At 43.7% G+C, this 22,481-nt stretch overlaps 1 protein-coding gene and 1 non-coding gene across 3 annotated transcripts in view; one reads left to right on the top strand and one right to left on the bottom strand.

Annotated features, from left to right (window-relative positions):
• Positions 1–22,481, top strand: part of LOC112266317 (collagen alpha-1(VIII) chain) — a 28,660-nt gene that overhangs the window by 2,396 nt on the left and 3,783 nt on the right. Inside the window, exons 2-3 of one of the 2 annotated variants that reach the window (XM_024443704.2) lie at positions 13,878–14,075; positions 21,793–22,165. In XM_024443704.2, the coding sequence (XP_024299472.1) occupies positions 21,796–22,165 (370 nt within the window). In that variant the 5' untranslated portion in view covers positions 13,878–14,075; positions 21,793–21,795. The remainder of the gene's footprint in view (positions 1–13,877; positions 14,076–21,792; positions 22,166–22,481) is intronic. The other variant, XM_024443705.2, reaches the window with a different exon arrangement.
• Positions 19,157–19,209, bottom strand: LOC112267763. Its single transcript, XR_002956145.1, has one exon. It is a non-coding gene; the product is annotated as a U7 small nuclear RNA (small nuclear RNA).

The following is a 22,481-nucleotide window of genomic DNA, read 5'->3' as shown; positions in this document are numbered from 1 at the left end:
CAATTCAATTCAATTTGCTTTATTGGTATGATGTAAAAATGTACATCTTGCCAAAGCTTACTTTGAATATTTACAATATTAAAATAATTGTAATGAATATTGTCAACAGGACAACAGTAACAACAATAACCAAGGGGCAAAATAACTATTGAACAATATAGAGGACATGTTGGTTGGTCTGTCAGACACTGTCCCTCATCTTATGGCAGGCAGCAATGTAGTGCGCTGCCAACCCTCAGCTCTCTGCGTCCTCCCCCAACAGGATGGGAAGCCTACTCTCATCAGAGAGGTCTTTGAAACCTTGAATAAGGGTTTCAAATTTGGGGAAATTACACTCTCTAATTGTTTTATATTTCTGACATTTTGTCAGGAAATGCAGCTCTGTCTCGGGTTCTGCTGTGTTGCTGTCGTTGCACAGCCTTTCCTCTACAGGGAGCCAGGTTTTTCTCTCTCTTTCTCTTTCTTTCTTTCGTTCTCTCTTTCTTTCCCTTCTGTCTGTCTGTCTGTCTTTTTCTCTCCTACTCTCAGCTAATGCTGTTGTATAATACGTGTTTATAAGGTTTAGGGGAATGTGCCCTGGGATCACACAGCTGCAGTGGCTGTGATTTGAGCACACTACCAAATACGGGACAGTAGCAGTCTATCCCTAGCAGATCAGCCCTACTGCCGGGAGCAGAGAAGCCCTGTTCCGTTCCACTGCAGCTGCTGTATCTGGTTCTTTAGTAGCTCGTCAGGATGTAACACCCACTGAATAGATGTATTGATAGTGCATTTAATTACAGTGCCTTCAGAAAGTTGTCACACAAAGTATTTCCACATTTTGTTGTGTTACAGCCTGAAGATTGAGAATTAGTTTCACTGACCTACACACAATACCCCAATAATGTCAAATTGGAAGTATGTTATTATCATAATTTTTTTTTACAAATGAAAAGTTGAAGTGCCTTGAGTCAATAGGGATTCAACCCCTTTGTTATGGCAAGCCTAAATAAGTTCAGAAGGAAAAATGGGCTTAACAAGTCACAAAATAAATAGCATGGACTCACTCTGTGTGCAATAATATCTAAGGTCCCTCAGTCGAGCAGTGAATTTCATACACAGATTCAACCACAAAGACCAGGGAGGTTTTCCAATGCAAATAAAGGCACCTATTGGTAGATGGGTAAGAAAAAGGCAAACATTGAATATCCCTTTGAGCATGGTGAAGTTATTAATTACACTTTGAACGGTGCGTCAATACACCCAGTCACTACAAAGATACACCATGAGGCCAATGGTGAATTAAAATAGTTAGAGTTTAATGGCTGTGAAGGGAGAAAACTGAGGATGGATCAACAACATTATAGTTACTCTACAATATCAACCTAAATGACAGAGTGAAAAGAAGGAACTTCCTGTACAAAATAAAAAATATTTAAAAACATTCTTACTGTTTGCAATAAGGCACTAAAGTAAAACTGCAAAAAAAATGTGGCAAAGAAATTAACTTTATGTCCTGAATACAAAGCATTATGTTTGGGGCAAATCCAACACCTCATGGTGTTGGCTGCATCATGTTATGGGTATGCTTTTCATCTGCAAGGATTAAAGAGTTTTTTTAGGATGAAAAAAAATGGAATAGAGCTAAGCACACAACCTGGTTCAGTGTGCTTTTTAACAGACACTGGGAGACAAATTCACCTTTCAGCAGGACAATAACTTAAAACACAAGGCCAAATATACACTGGAGTTGCTTACCAAGATGTCATTGAATGTTCCAGAGTGGCCTAGTGACAGTTTTTACTTAAATATGCCTGAAAATCTATGGCAAGACTTGAAAATGGCTGTCTAGCAATGATCAACAAACAACTTGTTTGAGCTTGAAGAATAATGTGCAAATATTGTATAATCCAAAGCAAAGCTCTTAGAGACTTACCCAGAAAGACTCACAGCTGTAATGGCTCTTAGAGACTTACCCAGAAAGACTCAAAACTGTTATCACTGCCAAAGGTGAATCTAACATGTATTGACTCAGGGGAGGGAATACTTGTGTAAATGAGATATTTCTGTATTTAATTTGAAATACATTTGCAACAATTTCTAAAAACATGATTTCACTTATTTCATTATGGGGTATTGTGTATAAATGGGTGAGACCAAATATATTTAATTTGTTTTGAATTCAGGCTTGTAACACAACAAAATGTGCAATAAGTCAAATGGTATAAATCATTTCTGATAAAATAACTTGATAGTTATGTGGATATCTAAAATAAAATAGCTTCAAAGTTATGTAGATTCTGAATTGAAGTATTCATAGTGAATTTAATAATATTACTGACAAAATAACTTGAAAGTTATGTGGATATCTAAAATAAAATAGCTTGAAAGTTATGCAGATATGTGGAGTCATATTCTTAATAAAATATCCTTGAAAGTTACGCGGATGATGTCTCAAGCGAATGGCATGGAATTCAGAATTCCTACGTCAGTTTTGTATGGCATGTGATGTAGAACATATTTGATTGCTGAACTGTATAATACGTTAAGTTGTCTCTGACATCCATCACTATTCTCATCACTATCCTGTCTGGCCCATGGCCGTACTGTACATCTCTCTTCTGAGAGATCCTAAATGATCCTGGGTTTGGTTTAATGGTCTGGAGTGAAGCCATCAGCATGTGGGTAAAAACAACACAACATGCTGTTATATATATTTTATGGTGGATTATGGTACAGGGGGGAAGGAGAAATATGTGTTATGGTATCACCTTATGTAACCAACGGTAATAACATTTTATTATTAACATGGCGTTACATGGTAACTGCTTTGTAACTGCAGGGTAAAGTGTTACCAGTGTTATTGTGAAGAGAGCATCGACGACAGAAGCTAAAGTCCCTTAGACTGGTCTCTTGGATGGGATATTTCTCACACTGCAGTAGTTGGGAAAGTACTCAATAGTCATACTTGAGTAAAAGTAAAGATACCTTAATTAAACATAACTCAAGTCAAAGTGAATGTCACCCAGTAAAATATTACTTGAGTAAAAGTCTTAAAGTATCTGATTTTAAATGTACTTAAGTACAGTGGTGGAAAAAGTACTGAATTGTCATACTAAAAAAGTAAATGCTATACATCAAATTCCTTATATTAAGCAAACCAGACTACACAGGTTGTTTTTTATATTTACGGACAGACGGGCACACTCCAACACTCAGACATAATGAGTCTCCTGATCAGAGGCAGTAGGGATTACATTGCATTATATTGATAGGTGTGTGAATTTGACCATATTGCTGTCCTGCCTGAGCATTCCAAATATAATGAGTACTTTTGTGTCTCAGGGAAAATGTATGGGAGTAAAAAGTACATATTTTCTTATGTAGTGGAGTAAAATTTGTCATAAATATAAATAGAAAAGTCAAGTACAGATACCCCAAAAAACTACTCTAATACTTCAACATAGTACTTTACACCACTGATACTGTGACATCATTTATCATCAGTCATTTATATCAGTTATGTCCATGGATTTAAACAGGTATAGAATAGAATACCTTTATTGTAAATTAGATTAGAGTTCAGTTCCTGGAGGGTTTACAACATTCAATACAGCTCAAGCTTAACAAGAATATCGTGCCTCTCCACAAAAGTGTGGCCTAAAATATGCGACAGCTCACAGTTCCCAGTGTTAACAACTTAAATAGTCTTAGTCTGAGATCACCAAGTATTGTGAAGGTACCAAAGCCTTCCCAACATAAAGTCAGCCTCTCCTCAGCTTATTTGTGACCCTCTTGACCCCTCGTTGACCCTGACCTCCATTACGACGTCCTATTCCACCCAGCTCTGTGAACTGTGTACTGCTGAGGTCATCGTGATCACCATTGGTTTCCCACCTCTGGAGGCTGAGAGCTACGACCAAATAACTCAGGGTGACTCCTGTAGCCTTGCTCTGTAAAGAGAGCGTCTATGTGTGAAGGAATGCTGGAAAAGGCCAGGCACACACACACACATCGATCAGCTCATAAAATGGGCAGGACAACGGGAGTATTGGCAGAGGCGCTGACCTTTGCCGGGCAGGTATTTAGGCTGCTGGGAGTTGGGAGTGGAGTAGTGTTTGTGATGGGATAAATCACATCGGACAAGGCCAGATGAACAGCACATACAGGGAGAGGAGAGGGGAGAGGAGGGAGAGCAGAGGGGAGGGGAGAGGTGAAGGAGGGAGGAATGGAGAGGAGAGCTGGGGAACAAAGTTAAAGTGAGAGAAAGACAAAGGATCAGGAGTGAGTTGGAGGGAGGATTGATTCCTCTGCTGCTCCCCACACTACTGCTGTCAGAGTGGGACAGGAGACCTCACAGCCATCTCATCCTCATACAGTTGTCTGATGGGGCTAACAGGTCTAGCTCTCTTTCTTTCCCTCCCTCTTTCTTTCTTTCTCTACTTCTCTTTCTTGGGCTGTCTCTCTCTTGCTGTCTCTGTGTCTCACTCTCCTCTCTCTCTCTTGTTTTCTCTCATTCTTTCTCTCTCTCTCTCTTCCTCTTTTCCTCCCTCCCGCTCTGTCTCTCTGTCTCTGCTGCCCAAGGGTCTTCACCTCTAGACCAGGTCAGCTGAGTGAAGTGTGGAGTGGTGTTCCTGAATACACAGAGAGAGCACCCACAGAGGAGATGAAGACTAGAAGGAGAGAGAGAGGCTTAGGTCCCGATGGGTTTTACAGTCCCCAGATGTGTGTTTGGCTCCCGCTCGGCTCTGTCAGCTGATCGGACATTCCTGTGGAACCAGTGGTGTGTCTTTCCCTTTGAAACTCCAGAATGCTGCTGGGAAAAAGTCTAAGTGGGATACCTTTGGACGTCCCAACTCTGACGTCACCCCATTGAACTTGAAATATAAATCAGTTAAGTTAGTGTTAGGTAAGGGTTATGTTTAAGATTAGGGTAAATGATAAGGTTAGGATTTAGGGTTTAAGGTCGGGAAGTCACAAGGTTCCCAGATATCACTAACACATACTGCTGCTAATACGGAGCTGCTCTTCTTCTGTTTAACACACTACTCATTATTGGAGGCTCCTGAGGGGAGAATGGCTCATAATAATGGCCGGAACGGAGCAAATGGAATGGCATCAAACACCTGGAAACCATGGAAACCATGTGTTGATGTATTTGATACCATTCCACTGATTCTGCTCGTCATTACCGTTTGTGTGTGTGTGTGGTAGAGTAAGGTTGGAGTGGTTGCCATGGTTACCTGTGGATATCGGTTGGGCAAAGGGAATGGGATGACACCAAAGACAATGGGCTTCTTTAGGGCACCAGCCACAGCCTGTAGGAAGGGAACCTGAACTGAGGCTCTGATCTAAAATCAGCTTACTCTCATCATATCCTAACCTTACCTATTAGATGGGGAAATGCTAAACTTGACCTTGGATCAGTGAGTACTGATGTAGGATCTTATTTTGAGCCAGTTTCCTACAGCAGAAAGATAATGCTGCAGCAATAGGAAATGTGAATTATGTGGATTATAATTATTGAATTTTTTTTGTATGGGTTGATACATTTTTCATTGGGACAAATCAAGTCTGACATTTTAAAGTGGAAATTACAACCTTTAGGAGCCTTTTTAAACCTTGAATACACTACAAGTTTCAGCAACAAAACAAAAAGTTTCAGCAAGAAAAGAGTGATCAAATTAAGACCCTACATCTGTAGGGTAAAACTCCTTTTATTCAGGGAAGGAAAGAGAGCACACAGATTGGTCCATGGGAAGGTGTCAGGTATTTCCCTCTGGTATTCTGTGTAGAGTTTCCAAGGGCAGCTTTGTAAGATTTACAGTACTTTGTCTCCAGTCACGCGTCCTACCTTTGTGTTCAGAGGACATGATCCGCATTCAACTTAAACTGTTCAGGCTTGATTTCTGGAACCGACGCAAGCAAAATGGCATCAAGTAAAGCCCAACGTGGTAAAAATGAAAATCCTTCCTTTTGTTCCCTCCTTTTCCCTCACTCCATCTCTGTTCCATAGAATATGTTTCACCCACTAACCTTTTGACTGGGAGTCTGTTCCAGCTTAGCTTGTCTCCATTGCCAGTCTTCGAGTGATATGCGTCATATACTCCGTGTTGAATATGTTTCAACGTTTATTCGCCACGTGCACAGGATACAACCGGTGTAAAACAGTACTGTGAAATTCTTCCTTGAGAGCTCTTTCCCAACAATGCAGTGATAATGATAATACTATAGAGAATATTAGAAAATATGATTAAAAAAATACACTAAAAGTACAATATGGCAGGATAAAAAAACGGTTTTCAGTTTTTGTGAACATTAGAAACATTAGAAATACATCTGATGGTGTTCTGGGTAGAGAAGGAACGGGTCCTCTGAGCTGCATATTGTCTTACTGAGCCTCATAACAGAGAGTCTGATTTTACCACCTCAACAGTCCAGAGTTCAGATCAGTGGAAAATATGATATTATCCCTTATTTATTTGCTTGCTGTGTCGGTGTTTGAAGTGAGGTTGCAGTTTGATCAGAATCAGAAACAAGCCGTGTTCGATTTGGATAGACGATGACAGGGCCAGTAATGTTCACGTATAAGTTCACTTGTCAACTTTTCTTGTTCACTGCATGTTTACATAGTGAAGGGGTATTAGGCCAAGGGGTGCCGTTGAAACAGCGATGCCAGACCTGACTACAGACTACTAAAGAAGCACATATCTCAACAGCATGGTTGGTATTCAACATGCTTTTCCTCATGATCCCCTTTTGATTATTGAGAATTAAAGTTACCATCTGGAAGCAGTCAGGGAAATACCGTGGAGAAATGGAAATGTGATTATTTTCAAACCCCCGAGTTGGGGGCGATAAAAGAGTTGTGGCGCAGGACCAAGCAGACACTGCTGTGGTTGGAAGTGGTGGCAAACAGACATCCTGTGGTAGAATGGCAATAGCTTTTTTTTAAATTGATTTGAGTCAGTTAAGAACAAATTCTTATTTACAATGACGGCCTACCCCGGCCAAACCCGGACGACGCTGGGCCAATTGTACGCCATCCTATGGGACTCCCAATCACATCCGGATGTGATACAGCCTGGATTTGAACCAGGGACTGTAGTGACACCTCTGGCACTGAGGACAGTGCCTTAGACCCTTGCGCCACTCGGGAGCCACTTTGTTGCATTATCATTATTGTTTTGCACCACACTAAAAATCCCAGGTTAGTGTCTAGGTCAGGGATCTCCAACCCCGTTCCTGGAAAGCTACCGTCCTATAGGTAGAAAACCTGCAGGGGGGTTGCTCACCAGGAACAGGGTTTGAGAGTCCTGGTCTAAGTATTGACAGAGGGTTCGGAGAAATACATTTTGGCAGCCTGTTGAAGGAATATTTAGACGTTTGACTGACTTTTGTTGTTCCAACTGCAAGCCCCAGAGAACAACGTGAGAATTTTATTGCAGTCATGTGAATCTGATAAGTAAATAAGGCAGGGAGTGGGGAGGAAACAGGTTGCTTTTGCAGCTGAGAGCTTGGACCCGGCTCAGTTGTTGGATTCTGACTCTGCTGTGTGCCGGACTCCGTCTCCCTAGCTCCTCGGCCAAATTGAGGAGCCAAAGAAGATGGCTCCCACAGGCCTCTTGCAATTGGTCCGTCTAGAATCCCTTGGAATATCCAAGATTGTCACCCGATTGGTTGATGTGTGAGTGGGCTGCGTGGAGACTGGAAAACAGCAGCTGTGAACCCTTGTACCCCGGCTCTCTTTAACTCTGGGTGTCTGGCCCTCACTGTCCACAGGGGGAGTAGTTAAAGCACAGTATTGTTAAATGAACTAGGGGTGTTGGTAGGACAGGTTTTGGTAATTGAATAGGATGTATTTTGGTCTGGTTGCTCTCAGCAGGGAGGCAGATTGACACGTCCTTGGAGACGTGCCATGATGCATCTGTTTTAAGGAGCCTATTGCTCTTCTCTGTTTTCTCTGCTGTTGTTGTTGTTATTGTTGTTGTCAGTAACCCCTTATTTCCAGGTCATATACTTTTTATTATTATTATTTACTCTTTACAAAGCGAGTAAATAAAAAAAAATATATTGCAGTGCTGTCCGGTGTTTATCCATTCGCGTTTGGCAGCACTCAGTCCTCTGTCCATGGTGCTGGATACATACATTGTAAACACAATAGTTCAATCTTTTTCTTCCTGAAAATCTTATCGGATCAGAAATATACCTCTTGGTTTAAAGTAAATGCTGGTGTCTTGGTATCCCCTCTCAGCTCTTTCATGTTTGTGTATTATTTTAATCAAAGCTGTAAATCATTCTTAATCCAGAGGTCTCAGAGTCATTTCCGACATGAAGCCTAAGGGATGTCTTCTGAGTCTGGGAATAATTGTCTCGCTGATCACTGTGGATGCCAAGAGTGTGCAAAGCTGTCATCAAGGAAAAGCGTGGCTACTTTGAAGAATCTCAAATATACAATATATTTTGATCTGTTTAACACTTTTTTGGTTACTACATGATTCCATATGTGTTATTTTATAGTTTTGATGTCTTCACTATTATTCTACAATGTAGAAAATAGTCTAAATAAAGAAAAACCCTGGAATGAGTAGGTGTGTCTGAACTTTGACTAGTACTGATATATATATATATATATATATATAATAAGATGATAAAAAAATAGAATGACAAAGCTGTAAAACATTATTCTAAATATAAACCATCAGCTCAGTGAATACCATTGGTGTTTAATATGAGGGTTTCAGCATGAAATATCATTTATCTGTATTTTTTTTACACACTTGTATTTAGTTTTCTATGTCAATATGTCTTTGTTGTAAATGTGTTAGTTATGTAAATGTGGCAGTTATGAAATAATACAAAAGTTGGAGAGTTGCAGAGTTAACTGAAAATAATGTTGATGAGCTTTTTTCATGCTTTTTTCATTATTTTGTTGATTTTCTCTTGAACCAGAAAGTCTATATACTAGAAACTTGTAGACAATATGGACACAGATATAAAATAAATTATACTATATATTAGGGCCGAGACGATACCAGTATTTTTATTTTGCAAAAATGAAAACACGAGGCAGATCATACTCTTTAAAAACCTGCTGTATATAAAATATTGGGTTCATCTTTTTATTTGTTTATTTGGTTCTCTTCCTGGGGTCTACAAAACTCACAAAACATGACAAGTAACAGAACACTGATAGACAAGGACAGTCACAACTTTTAAACACAACAATTTACAAACACCAAAACTAAAAAACAATGTGTGTGTTTGTGTGTGTCCCCTCATAGTCCCGCTTTTTTAAAGGTACAGTAATCTTTCTGTTTGACTGAGTGATGGAAGATGGAAGGGAGTTCCATGCGATCATGGCTCTGTATAACACCGTGCGTTGCCGTGAATTCGTTTTGGACTTGGGGACTGTGAACAGATGCCTGGTGGCATGTCTTGTGGGGTATGTATGGGTGTCTGAGCTGAATGTTATTTGATTACGCAGACAATCTGGAATTTTCATTGCAGTAATATTTCTCATGGAAAGAAGCAGTTAATCTCTCATCAACCCTCAACCAGGAAGGACTGGCATGTTGTTGGTGTTAGTTCTGTATGCGTAGTTAAGGGCAAGGCGTGCTGCTCCATTTTGAGCCGGGTGCAGCCTTGCTAGGTCTTTCTTTGCTGCACCTGACCATATTACCAGACAGTAATCAAGACCAGAGCCTTAACGACTAGTACAGTTGATTTCTGTGTCAAAAATGCAGAACATCTTTTTATACCAGAGTGATAGCACCTCCACTACTGTCCAGAGTGATATCACCTCCACTACTGTCCAGAGTGATAACACCTCCACTACTGTCCAGAGTGATAACACCTCCACTACTGTCCAGAGTGATAGCACCTCCACTACTGTCCAGAGTGATAACACCTCCACTACTGTCCACTACTACTGTCCAGAGTGATAACACCTCCACTACTGTCCAGATCACCTCCACTACTGTGATATAGCACCTCCACTACTGTCCAGAGTGATAACACCTCCACTACTGTCCAGAGTGATATCACCTCCACTACTGTCCAGAGTGATAACACCTCCACTACTGTCCAGAGTGATAACACCTCCACTACTGTCCAGAGTGATAGCACCTCCACTACTGTCCAGAGTGATAACACCTCCACTACTGTCCAGAGTGATAACACCTCCACTACTGTCCAGAGTGATAACACCTCCACTACTGTCCAGAGTGATAACACCTCCACTACTGTCCAGAGTGATAACACCTCCACTACTGTCCAGTGATAAAACCTCCACTACTGTCCAGAGCAATAAAACCTCCACTACTGTCCAGAGTGATAACACCTCCACTACTGTCCAGAGTGATAACACCTCCACTACTGTCCAGAGTGATAGCACTACTGTCCATAGTGATAACACCTCCACTACTGTCCAGAGTGATAACACCTCCACTACTGTCCAGAGTGATAACACCTCCACTACTGTCCAGAGTGATAACACCTCCACTACTGTCCAGAGTGATAGCACCTCCACTACTGTCCAGAGTGATACCACCTCTACTACTGTTCATAGTGATAACACCTCTACTACTGTTCATAGTGATAACACCTCTACTACTGTTCATAGATATAACACCTCTACTACTGTTCATAGTGATACCACCTCTAATACGGTAAATAGTGATAACACCTCTAAATCAAATCTAATCAAATGTATTTATATAGACCTTCGTACATCAGCTGATATCTAAAAGTGCTGTACAGAAACCCAGCCTAAAACCCCAAACATCAAGCAATGCAGGTGTAGACGCACGGTGGCAAGGAAAAACTCCCTAGAAAGGCCAAAACCTAGGAAGAAACCTAGAGAGGAACCAGGATATGAGGGATGGCCAATCGTCTTCTGGCTGTGCTGGGTGGAGATTATAACAGAACATGGTCAAGATGTTCAAATGTTCATAAATGACCAGCATGGTCAAATAATAATAATCGAGGGTGCAGCAAATAATAGTTGGTCAAATAATAGTTGTCGAGGGTGCAGCAAGTCAGTACCTCAGGAGTAAATCTCAGTTGGCTTTTCATAGCCGATCATTAAGAGTATCTCTACCACTCCCGCTGTCTCTAGAGAGTTGAAAACAGCAGGTCTAGGACAGGTAGCATGTCCGGTGAAGAGGTCAGGATTCCATAGCCGCAGGCAGAACAGTTGAAACTGGAGCAGCAGCACGGCCAGGTGGACTGGGGACAGCAAGGAATCATCATGCCAGGTAGTCCTGAGGCATGGTCCTAGGGCTCAGGTCCTCCGAGAGAAAGAGAGAATTAGAGAGAGCATACTTAAATTCACACAGGACACCGGATAAGACAGGAGAAGTACTCCAGATATAACAAACTGACCCTAGCCCCCCGACACATAAACTACTGCAGCATAAATACTGGAGGCTGAAACAGGAGGGGTCAGGAGACACTGTGGCGCCATCCAACGATACCCCCGGACAGGGCCAAACAGGAAGCATATAACCCCACCCACTTTGCCAAAGCACAGCCCCCACACCACTAGAGGGATATCTTCAACCACCAACTTACCATCCTGAGACAAGGCCGAGTATAGCCCACAAAGATCTCCGCTACGGCACAACCCAAGGGGGGGCACCAACCCAGAAAGGAAGATCACGTCAGTGACTCAACCCACACAAGTGACGCACCCCCTCCTAGGGACGGCATGAAAGAGCACCAGTAAACCAGTGACTCGGCCCCATAATAGGGTTAGAGGCAGAGAATCCCAGTGGAGAGAGGGGAACCGGCGAGGCAGAGACAGCAAGGGCGGTTCGTTGCTCCAGAGCCTTTCCGTTCACCTTCACACTCCTGGGCCAGACTACACTCAATCATATGACCCACTGAAGAGATGAGTCTTCAGTAAAGACTTAAGGGTTGAGACCGAGTCTGCGTCTCTCACATGGGTAGGCAGACCATTCCATAAAAATGGAGCTCTATAGGAGAAAGCCCTGCCTCCAGCTGTTTGCTTAGAAATTCTAGGGACAATTAGGAGGCCTGCGTCTTGTGACCGTAGCGTACGTGTAGGTATGTACGGCAGGACCAAATCAGAAAGATAGGTAGGAGCAAGCCCATGTAATGCTTTGTAGGTTAGCAGTAAAACCTTGAAATCAGCCCTTGCCTTAACAGGAAGCCAGTGTAGGGAGGCTAGCACTGGAGTAATATGATCCCATTTTTTGGTTCTAGTCAGGATTCTAGCAGCCGTATTTAGCACTAATTAAAGTTTATGTCGTGCTTTATCCGTGTAGTCGGAAAGTAGAGCATTGCAGTAGTCTAACCTAGAAGTAACAAAACCATGGATGAATTTTTCTGCATAATTTTTGGACAGAAAGTTTCTGATTTTTGCAATGTGACGTTTTGGGACTTCACCTTGTTTCATTGAAATGTTCAGCTGTGTGTCATCCGCATAGCAGTGAAAGTTAACATTATGTTTTCGAATGACATCCCCAAGAGGTCAAATATATAGTGAAAACAATAGTGGTCCTATAACGGAACCTTGAGGAACACCGAAAGATTGATTTGTCAGAGGACAAACCATTCACAGAGACAAACTGATATCTTTCCGACAGATAAGACCTAAACCAGGCCAGAACTTGTCTGTGTAGACCAATTTGGGTTTACAATCTCTCCAAAAGAATGTGGTGATCAATGGTATCAAAAGCAGCACTGAGGTCTAGGAGCACGAGGACAGATGCAGAGCCTCAGTCTGATGCCATTAAAAGGTCATTTACCACCTTCACAAGTGCAGTCTCAGTGCTATGATGGGGTCTAAAACCAGACTGAAGCATTTCGTATACTCTAATACCGTAAATAGTGATACCACCTCTACTACTGTTCATAGTGATAACACCTCCACTACTGTCCAGAGTGATAACACCTCTACTACTGTTCATAGTGATAACACCTCTACTACTGTCCAGAGTGATAACACCTCTAATACCGTAAATAGTGATAACACCTCTACAACTATCCAGAGTGATAACACCTCTACTGTCCAGAGTGATAACATATCTACTACTGTTCATAGTGATAACACCTCTACTACTGTTCATAGTGATAACACCTCTACTACTGTACATAGTGATAACACCTCTACTACTGTTCATAGTGATAACACCTCTACTACTGTCCTGGTGATAACACCTCTACTACTGTGTGATAACACCTCTACTACTGTTCATACTACTACTGTCCAGAGTGATAACACTACTGTCCTCTACTACTGTTCATAGTGATAACACCTCTACTACTGTCCTGAGTGATAATAACACCTCTACTACTGTTCATAGTGATAACACCTCTACTACTGTCCAGAGTGATAACACCTCTACTACTGTCTAACACCTCTACTGTGTTCATAGTGATAACACCTCTACTACTGTCCAGAGTGATAACACCTCTACTACTGTCCAGAGTGATAACACCTCTACTGCTGTTCATAGTGATAACACCTCTACTACTGTTCATAGTGATAACACCTCTACTACTGTCCAGAGTGATAACACCTCTACTACTGTCCAGAGTGATAACCTCCACTACTATAGAGTGACAACACCTTTACTACTGTTCATAGTGATAACACCTCTACTACTGTCCAGAGTGATAACACCTCTACTGCTGTTTATAGTGATAACACCTCTACTGCTGTTTATAGTGATAACACCTCCACTACTATAGAGTGACAACACCTTTACTACTGTCCAGAGTGATAACACCTCTACTACTGTACAGTGCTGTATGATGGCCAAGTTGGGCAGGGCAGTGAGATGGAAATGGCAGCTCAGTGTTAAAACCCCAGCTGTCTGAGAAAAGTCATGGTGCTCCAGGATCGCTCATTCATCATTGTTCTGTTGCAGGGCCCTAGACTGCACTGCACCGCAACTTATCGGACCTGTGGCCAGAGTCACAAGCAGTCTCATGCCTTGGGAAGCCCCCAACTCCAAAAACACCAAAAACAGAGGGAAAGTACAGAGACCTGCAGGCCAAAGGACAGAGCGAGAGGTTAGGTCGTCGTCGCGACAGGCCCTTGGGTTTGAGGAGAGGAGACACTAAGGGTAAGAGGAGCAGGATTTTTCTGTTTGTCAGGTCAAGAGGTTAGCAGGTCAGGGAGGAAGGAAATGGACGTGCATAATTGTTCAATAAAAAAAGAGACAGACAGTCAGAGACAGAGACAGACAGTCTGTCACATTCGTCGCATGGAGGAGACCAAGGCGCAGCGTAAGATGAATACATACTTTTAATAAAGACGAAGAACACTTAACAAACTATAAAAAATATATTTAAAAAACGTGAAGCTATAATAATACTAGTGCTGACACAGGCAACTAAACATAGAAAATAACCCACGAAATACCCAAAGAAGATGGCTGCCTAAATGATAAACAGCTGCCTCTAATTGAGAACCAATCTAGGCAATCATAGACATATATAAACACCTAGATAGTAAACGACCCCATAAACCTACAAAACCCCTAGACAGTACAAAACACATACATCACCCATGTCACACCCTGACCCAACCAAAACAATAAAGAAAACAAAAAATTCTAAGGTCAAGGGTTCTGGCTCAGGACGTGGACCCCGCTCCACTTCACCCTTACTTAATGTCTCTGGAGCGGGAACCCTCACCGCCGACCACGGACTAGAGGATGCCACTGGACTGGAGGGAGACTCTGGCGGATCCGGACTGGAGGGAGACTCTGGTTGGATCCGGACTGGAGGGAGACTCTGGCGGATCCGGACTGGTAGGTTCCGGAATGCGTCCCGTCGTGGTAGGTTCCGGACTGCAACCCGTCGTAGGAGCTTCCGGTCCGCGACCCATCGTGGTAGGTTCCTGACTGCGACCCGTCGTGGTAGGTTCCGGACTGCGACCCGTCGTAGGAGGTTCCGGTCTGCGACCCATCGTGGTAGGTTCCAGACTGCGACCCATCGTAGGAGGTTCCGGTCTGCGGCCCGTCGTAGAAGGTTCCGGTCTGCGGCCCGTCGTAGGAGGTTCCGGACTGCGACCCGTCGGAGGAGGTTCCGGTCTGCGACCCGTCGTGGTACGTTCCGGACTGCGACCCTTCGTGGTACGTTCCGGACTGCGACCCATCGTGGGAGGTTCCGGTCTGCGGCCCGTCCTGAGAGGTTCCGGACTGCGGCCCGCTCTGGACTGGGTACTGTTGCCGGACGCTCTGGACTGGGTACTGTTGCCGGACGCTCTGGACTGGGTACTGTAGCCGGACGCTCTGGACTGGGTACTGTAGCCGGACGCTCTGGACTGGGTACTGTAGCCGGACGCTCTGGACTGGGTACTGTAGCCGGACGCTCTGGACTGGGTACTGTAGCCGGACGCTCTGGACTGGGTACTGTTGCCGGACGCTCTGGACTGGGTACTGTTGCCGGACGCTCTGGACTGGGTACTGTTGCCGGGACGCTCTGGACTGGGTACTGTAGCCGGACGCTCTGGACTGGGTACTGTAGCCGGACGCTCTGGACTGGGTACTGTAGCCAGACGCTCTGGACTTGGTACTGTAGCCGGACGCTCTGGACTGGGTACTGTTGCCGGACGCTCTGGACTGGGTACTGTTGCCGGACGCTCTGGACTGGGTACTGTAGCCGGACGCTCTGGACTGGGTACTGTAGCCGGACGCTCTGGACTGGGTACTGTAGCCGGACCCTCTGGACTGGGTACTGTAGCCGGACGCTCTGGACTGGGTACTGTAGCCGGACGCTCTGGACTGGGTACTGTAGCCGGACGCTCTGGACTGGGTACTGTAGCCGGACGCTCTGGACTGGCGAGGCGCACTGTAGGCCTGGTGCGTGGTGCCGGCACTGGTGGTACTGGGCCGAGGACACGCACCTCAGGGCGAGTGCGGGGAGGAGGAACAGGGCGTACTGGACTGCCGAGGCGCACTATAGGCCTGGTGCCGGCACTGGTGGTACCGGGCTGGGGACACGCACCTCAGGGCGAGTGCGAGGAGCAGGAACAGGGAGTACTGGACCCTGGAGGCGTACTGGAGGTCTGGTGCGTGGTATTGGCACTGGTAGTACTGATAGACCGGACCGTGAAGACGCACTGGAGGTCTTGAGCTAATGGCCTGCACAACCCGTCCTGGCTGGATGGTGACTCTAGGCACAGGACGCACTGGGCTGTGCAGACATACGGGAGACACAGTGCGCAACGCTTGCACAGGATACCCTGGCACGAGGAGACACATTGGCTGTTTGGAGAGCAGGGCTGGCACCATCTGCCCTGGCTTGATCCTCACCCTAGCCCGGCAGATGCGGGGAGCTGGGGACACCTTGCGCTCCAGCCACGGTAAGCACGAGGAGTTGGCTCAGGTCTCCTACCTGACTTAGCCAAACTCCTCGTGTGCCCACCCCAAAACTTTTCTTGGGGCTGCCTCTCGGGCTTCCGTGCTAGGCTTGTATCTATATTCCGTCGCAGTTCCTCCTGTGCTCTCTCCACCTGCTTCCATGCCAGCTGCCTCTAATTGAGAACCATTCTAGGCAACCATAGACATACATAAACATCTAGCTAGTAAACGACCCCATAAACCTACAAAACCCATAGACAGTACAAAAACACATACATCACCCATGTCACACCCTGACCTAACCAAAACAATAAAGAAAACAAAAAATACTAAGGTCAGGGCGTGACACAGTCAGACAGACATATTCGATGTCTGAAGGGTGTTATGTAGAGTACAGATTGTTCTCTGTACTAGTGCCTTTTCTCCTCACACCTGTAGCATGAAGTGTCACAGTTTTGCTTCCGTCCCTCTCCTTCCCCCAACCTGGGCTTGAATGGACCCTCTGCACACATCGACAACAGTCACCCTCGAAGCATCGTTATCCATCGCTCCACAAAAGCTGCAGTCCTTGCAGAGCAAGGGGAACAACTACTTCAAGGTCTCAGAGTGAGTGACATCACTGATTGAAATGCCCCACAGCGCGCCCGGCTAACTAGCCAGTCATTTCACACCGGTTATACAAGTGTAACTAATCTTTCCACAATAGAACAACTTGGGAGGTTATTTCAGCAGGCAGAATAAACATCTTCTCTCCATAAGTCAATGCTTTGATCTCAGCGCTCAGCGCGGCTGAGAGAAAGTGTGGTGTTGTGTCCACACACACGCAAAAACACACACATACACGCAGAAACACACACACAGTCACGTCCTAGGTTCCTGTCTCTAATCATCTCCCATTTAGCAGCATGTGCTGTCTGTGTGGAACAACTCACTCTGAGGGGAAACGTGACTCTCTCTCATCCTTATTCAGCGACGGGCCAGTGGAGAGAGGAAGGAGGTGATTGAGGGAAGGAGGAAAGATGGGAAAGGAAAATAAAGGAAAAGAGGAATGTACACACATCCAGGGTGTGGAGGGCGTTTGGGTTTGGCCTTCTATGGAAGCGTGTGTGTGTGTGTGTGTGTGTGTGTGTGCTAATTGGCCGCAAATTGTTTTTTAAAACAAATTCTCAATCGTCCAGAATCACAAATTGCCATAACACAAGGTACAAATGCTATTTTCTCATGATGTCTTCACTGCGTCTGTCAAGTGTTGTACTGATCTCTGCCCCCTAGTGGTGAAAGTAGGGTGTTAGTTAAAGGGTGAGGTATAGGTATCAGGGGTATCTTCTCCGCTACTGTAGATGTGTGGAGAGTGAAATGATTGGGCTTCGCGCCCTCTGGTGGTCAAAGAGATTACATCAAATCCAATTTGATTTGTCACATTCATCGTAAACAACAGGTGCACACAAGCAGTGAAATGCTTACTTACCGGTCCTTTTCAAACAATGCAGAGTTTAAGATAAAGATAACAATTTCAATAAAACACTGAAATAGTGACACAAGGAATGAATACACACAACCAAACATATTAGACACACACACACACACACACACACACACACACACACACGCATTCACACACACACGCACACACACAGTTAAACTTTCCATCATCATTTTGTAGAAAGAGCAGAAAGAGAGAGAAGGACATATCAGACAACTTGTGTTGATGAGATCGTGCTGCAACCCAGAACCAGAGTGTTTTAGTTTAGGTTATTCGGACAGAAAAGACAAGTGAAAGACACAGTGCAGATCAAAACAAGTTAAGAGGTGTGCAGGTGAGTGACCACAGAGGTTACATATACAACACCTAACTGGACCCTGAATCTCACGTGATCACAAAAACACAACTTGTCATGTGATCACGTTGTTGAATTTGATGTGAAATCCTGTTTTTTTTCTGTGAGGGTAATCCACACCGTTTTGTATTTTTGCTGTGCAGATCAGTGTTTCTCTTCACACAGCACAGTGTAATTACAGCGGATAGGAGGTTGTCGATGGAATGAAGGGAATGGACGTAGCTCCACTCATGTTGTTGCTCTGAGAATGAACAGAGTGAATATTACAGGCCATTCTTCCTCACAGTCTCTGGTCTGCTCTACACTGACATGTGGCACAGCCTCTTGATGCTTCCTCCATGGACTTATTGTAATTGTATTATTTTAATATTGGTGGTTGGAATAAGAGAGGCATTATTCCCATGACTTCTCGTGTGTTATTCATCAACCTAATGACTGCTATTCTGGCGTGGAGAATCCATCCAGCGCTGCTTTCCAAAACCAATTCCAAACTCTAACAAAATGGCTGATGTTGCTATTAAAACACTAAAGCAAAATAAGCAGAGGGAAATAGAATAATTTAATAAGTAGTCACCGGCCTACAGCACACGTCCCCCCACAATGCAACAGGTTATGGATGTGGTGAGTTACTGTACACTATAGGCCTACAAATGTTATCCATTAATACAGTCTGGCAGCCTTCGCAGTCTATAGAGTGATAACATCAACCATATTCATGTGTCTACAGATCCACTACTTACACTATACACAAAGAATTTGCAGCTGAAATTGGAATGTCTGCTGGCTGAGCCAATGTTAGCTGACACAACACTGACATTGCATTAACAGTAAGCGGGTGGACTGTGTAACACTGTCGGCAGCCCTCTGATTTGTGTGGCTCCAGCAGCCTACCCACATGAAAAACCACTATAGTGTATACCATGGTAGTGTTTCTGTGGACTGAAGTATACTGTAGTATTTACTATAGTGTTTTAGTTGTATTATCTTTGACATAGAAGTGGGGGTTTTCGCTTTGAGGAAACCAACTGGAGAAATACTAAAAGAGCACATTTTCCATAACATGTAGGTAAAAAGGTTGGACTGGGGTCTGAACAGGTAGTTCTTTTCAATAGCCATACAGAACACAATATAATTATGGTCTATACTTGGCATGTAGGTTTCTCACTTATGGCTGGCACAAATTGGGATATGGAGGTGGGGAATGGGCAGGGTATATGCAAATTAAATACTGTGGTATCTACTATAGTTTTTTAAGTGTTTTTGCTGACATTTATATATTATTTACTATAGTATTTTTTTGCAGATAACACTAGTATTTACTATAGTATACTACAAAATTCTATACTAAGTACTACACATGATCGAAGAATACTACACTGTGTAGTATAGTACTCTATAGCATACTACAGTTTTATACAGAATTCTATAATAAGTAGTGTAGTATTCTATAGTAAACTGTAGTATTTTTTATGTGGGTAACGCCCTTCAGTCTAATGACATGGTAATGTGCTCATTTCCAAGACATCATGGTAAAAATGCGAAGGTCTGGATGTATATTATGGTGCTTTCATAGCTTGGTAGTTGGCAGTGTTAAGGAACAGTGTGGAGTGAAAGTCAAAGTGTTCTGTAGCTTTGATTAGGTCCAATGTGCCGACCTCCTGCTTCTAAGCAGTCTGTCACAACCAAGACTTGATAAAGTCAGCATTGAAGCTTTTTTAGGGCAATTAATTTTGGCTGAGCATTAAACCAAATGTTATCCTGTTCCCTTGCTTCCTGCTTGTTTTCTGAGACATAATACATCTGGCATGTGGGCTATAAATTAATTCACTGCTGTTCTCTGCTGTTCACAGCCGGGCCAGACTGATTCTTATGAAAGCATGGAGAATCACAACCTTGACTTGGACAGAGTAAGGTCATTTCATCCAGTGTTGAGCGCGTACAAATGGTTACTGCGTAGACAAACTGTGCATTAAATGATTAGTGCAAGCAGAGATATTTTTTGCCAAGTCAAACCATAAATAACTTGATTCAGGTGGTATGGTAGTCTGTGGTCCATGCTGATGTCTACAAGAACCACACATGCCAATTGTCCATTTAGTCATTGCTTTTCCTTTGGTCTGAGGAGGTCACTTAAATTCCATGTCAGTGTTGTACTGCATGTACTTAGCATATACTGACAACCCACTGTGCACAGACGTCTGTTCAAAAGTCTAGTTTTGATTTCCATTTGGTTGAGTTGTCAATTAACAGGAGTTCAACGTGAAATCCACAAACAGTGTTACCATGCCATTGGATTTAGGTACACATTTGGGTGAAAAAAAAAATACAAAGTTCCCTTGCACTGATGAGCAAATCCAATCAGTTTTCCATGTTGCTTCAACGTCATCACATTATTTATTTTGTTGCAATGATGTGAAACAACGTTGATTCAACCAGTTCTTGCCCAGTGGGAATAGATGTGCTGTGAAGACTTTGTCATGTTTAAACTCTGCCATGTTGCATCTAACTCCTCACCTTTCACATTGTTTTGTCTAGGTGTCTGGAATGAGACTAATCATAATGTATGAACAGCACAGGAGGTTGGTGGAGAACGGGCTCGTGGTAATGCCTGGAGCTGAATCAGTGGAATGGTACTGTATCAAATACAAACACATGGTTTCCATCTGTTTGATGCCGTTCCATTGGCTCCGTTCCAGCCATTATTAGGAGTCGTCCTCCCCTCAGCAGCCTCCACTGATCAACAGTAATCTTACAGCTAGCTCAGTGTCCCTCCAAATGTACTCTAACACCTTGTTTGAATCAAATGTTCTCTTTAAAATCCAAACAAGCATACTGTAGTGTTAATACTCTTCTTTTGGTATTTCTTTCATTAGTCTGTGGTTGATATTATCTCAAAATGTTTTGCGTGTCAACAATCAAGTTATCAAGATATATAACTTTCAAAATAGAGAAATAGAGTCGTATGATGAATCACCTCTTCCCTCGTTACACTGGGGTAGGCCCACTGGATCAATAACAACTGTACTGTGTGAAGCTTCGAAGTAACGCGTTGGATTATTTTCAGTTTGAAATTTTGCACATTCGCTTCTCAATGATGCAAAACACATTTCTTCATTAGAGCAGGAACTGACATCCACAACAACGAGCCCACTCTATTTTCCTACACACCCAGTAACTCAAAACCCCACCTCTGAATAAGAGTGTTGTGGTTTCAGAGCCAAAAATGTCTGCCCTTGAGGAGTGGCCTGGCTGTCCACCCTGGCAGTATCAAACTCAAATCCATGTGATTTAACTTGTCAGAACTATTTATTATCTGTTCCACAACAAGATGGCTTTTAAAATGTTTCAGAGTACAGTATGATCAGAAAATTTGGGAGTCCCTCGCTGTGTATAGTCATATGGTTATAGTGCGCATCCTGAGGCCTCGCTACAAAATGTTAAATAGCACACTTATCTTAGCTCTCAGGATTCCGAGAAACTTCGGCGAGGGGTTATCGTACTGCCATACATTTTCTCTAATATGTCTGTCAGAATACCTCTGTTTAACTCATTCTATGGTCTTGAAACTCATCTGTTTAACCCATTATATGGTCTTGAAAATCTCATTCTGCTGACCTGCCCTCTCTCTCTCCTAGGACATGGCCAAGCCACTCCCTTCTACTCATCTATTGGTGGTGGCACTCCAGCTGTGTCTAGTACTATGCCACCATGCCCGTGGGGCGGCATATTACGGGCACAAGCAGCCGCAGCACCCACAGCAGCACCTTCCCCAGCAGCATCAGCCCATGCAACAGATACCTCACATGCCCCTAGGGAACGGGTATGGGAACGGGAACGGGAATGGGGACGGGCTGCCCAAGCAACAGTACGGGAAGGAAATGCCACAACATATGCCATACAGCAAAGAGATGCCATATGTGCTGCCACAGTATGGGCAAGAACTTCCACAGATGCTTCCACAGATGCACGAACAACCCCAGATGCCACCCAATAAGGGCAAAGGAAAAGGTGAGATTTTAATAGATTGTCTACATCACAGGAATGTACACGCTTAGAAAAAAATGGTTCTTTGGTTGTCCCCATAGGAGAACCCTTTTTGGTTCTACATGGAACCAAAAGGGTTCTACTTGGAACTAAAAAGGATTCTTCAAAGGGTTCTCCTGTGGGGACAGCTAGAGAACTGTTACGGCATATTGCAGATACTGTACACACTGAGAAAAAAGGTGTGATCTAGAACCTAAAAGGGTTCTTTGGCTGTCCCTATAGGAGAACCCTTTGAAGAACCTTTTTGGTTCCAGGTATGAACCTTTTTGGTTCCATGTAG

Source organism: Oncorhynchus tshawytscha, linkage group LG14, assembly GCF_018296145.1.
Source record: "Oncorhynchus tshawytscha isolate Ot180627B linkage group LG14, Otsh_v2.0, whole genome shotgun sequence".
Classification (NCBI taxonomy): Eukaryota; Metazoa; Chordata; class Actinopteri; order Salmoniformes; family Salmonidae; genus Oncorhynchus; species Oncorhynchus tshawytscha.
Note: the sequence above shows the minus strand (reverse complement) of the source record. Positions and strands in the feature narration are given on the sequence as shown.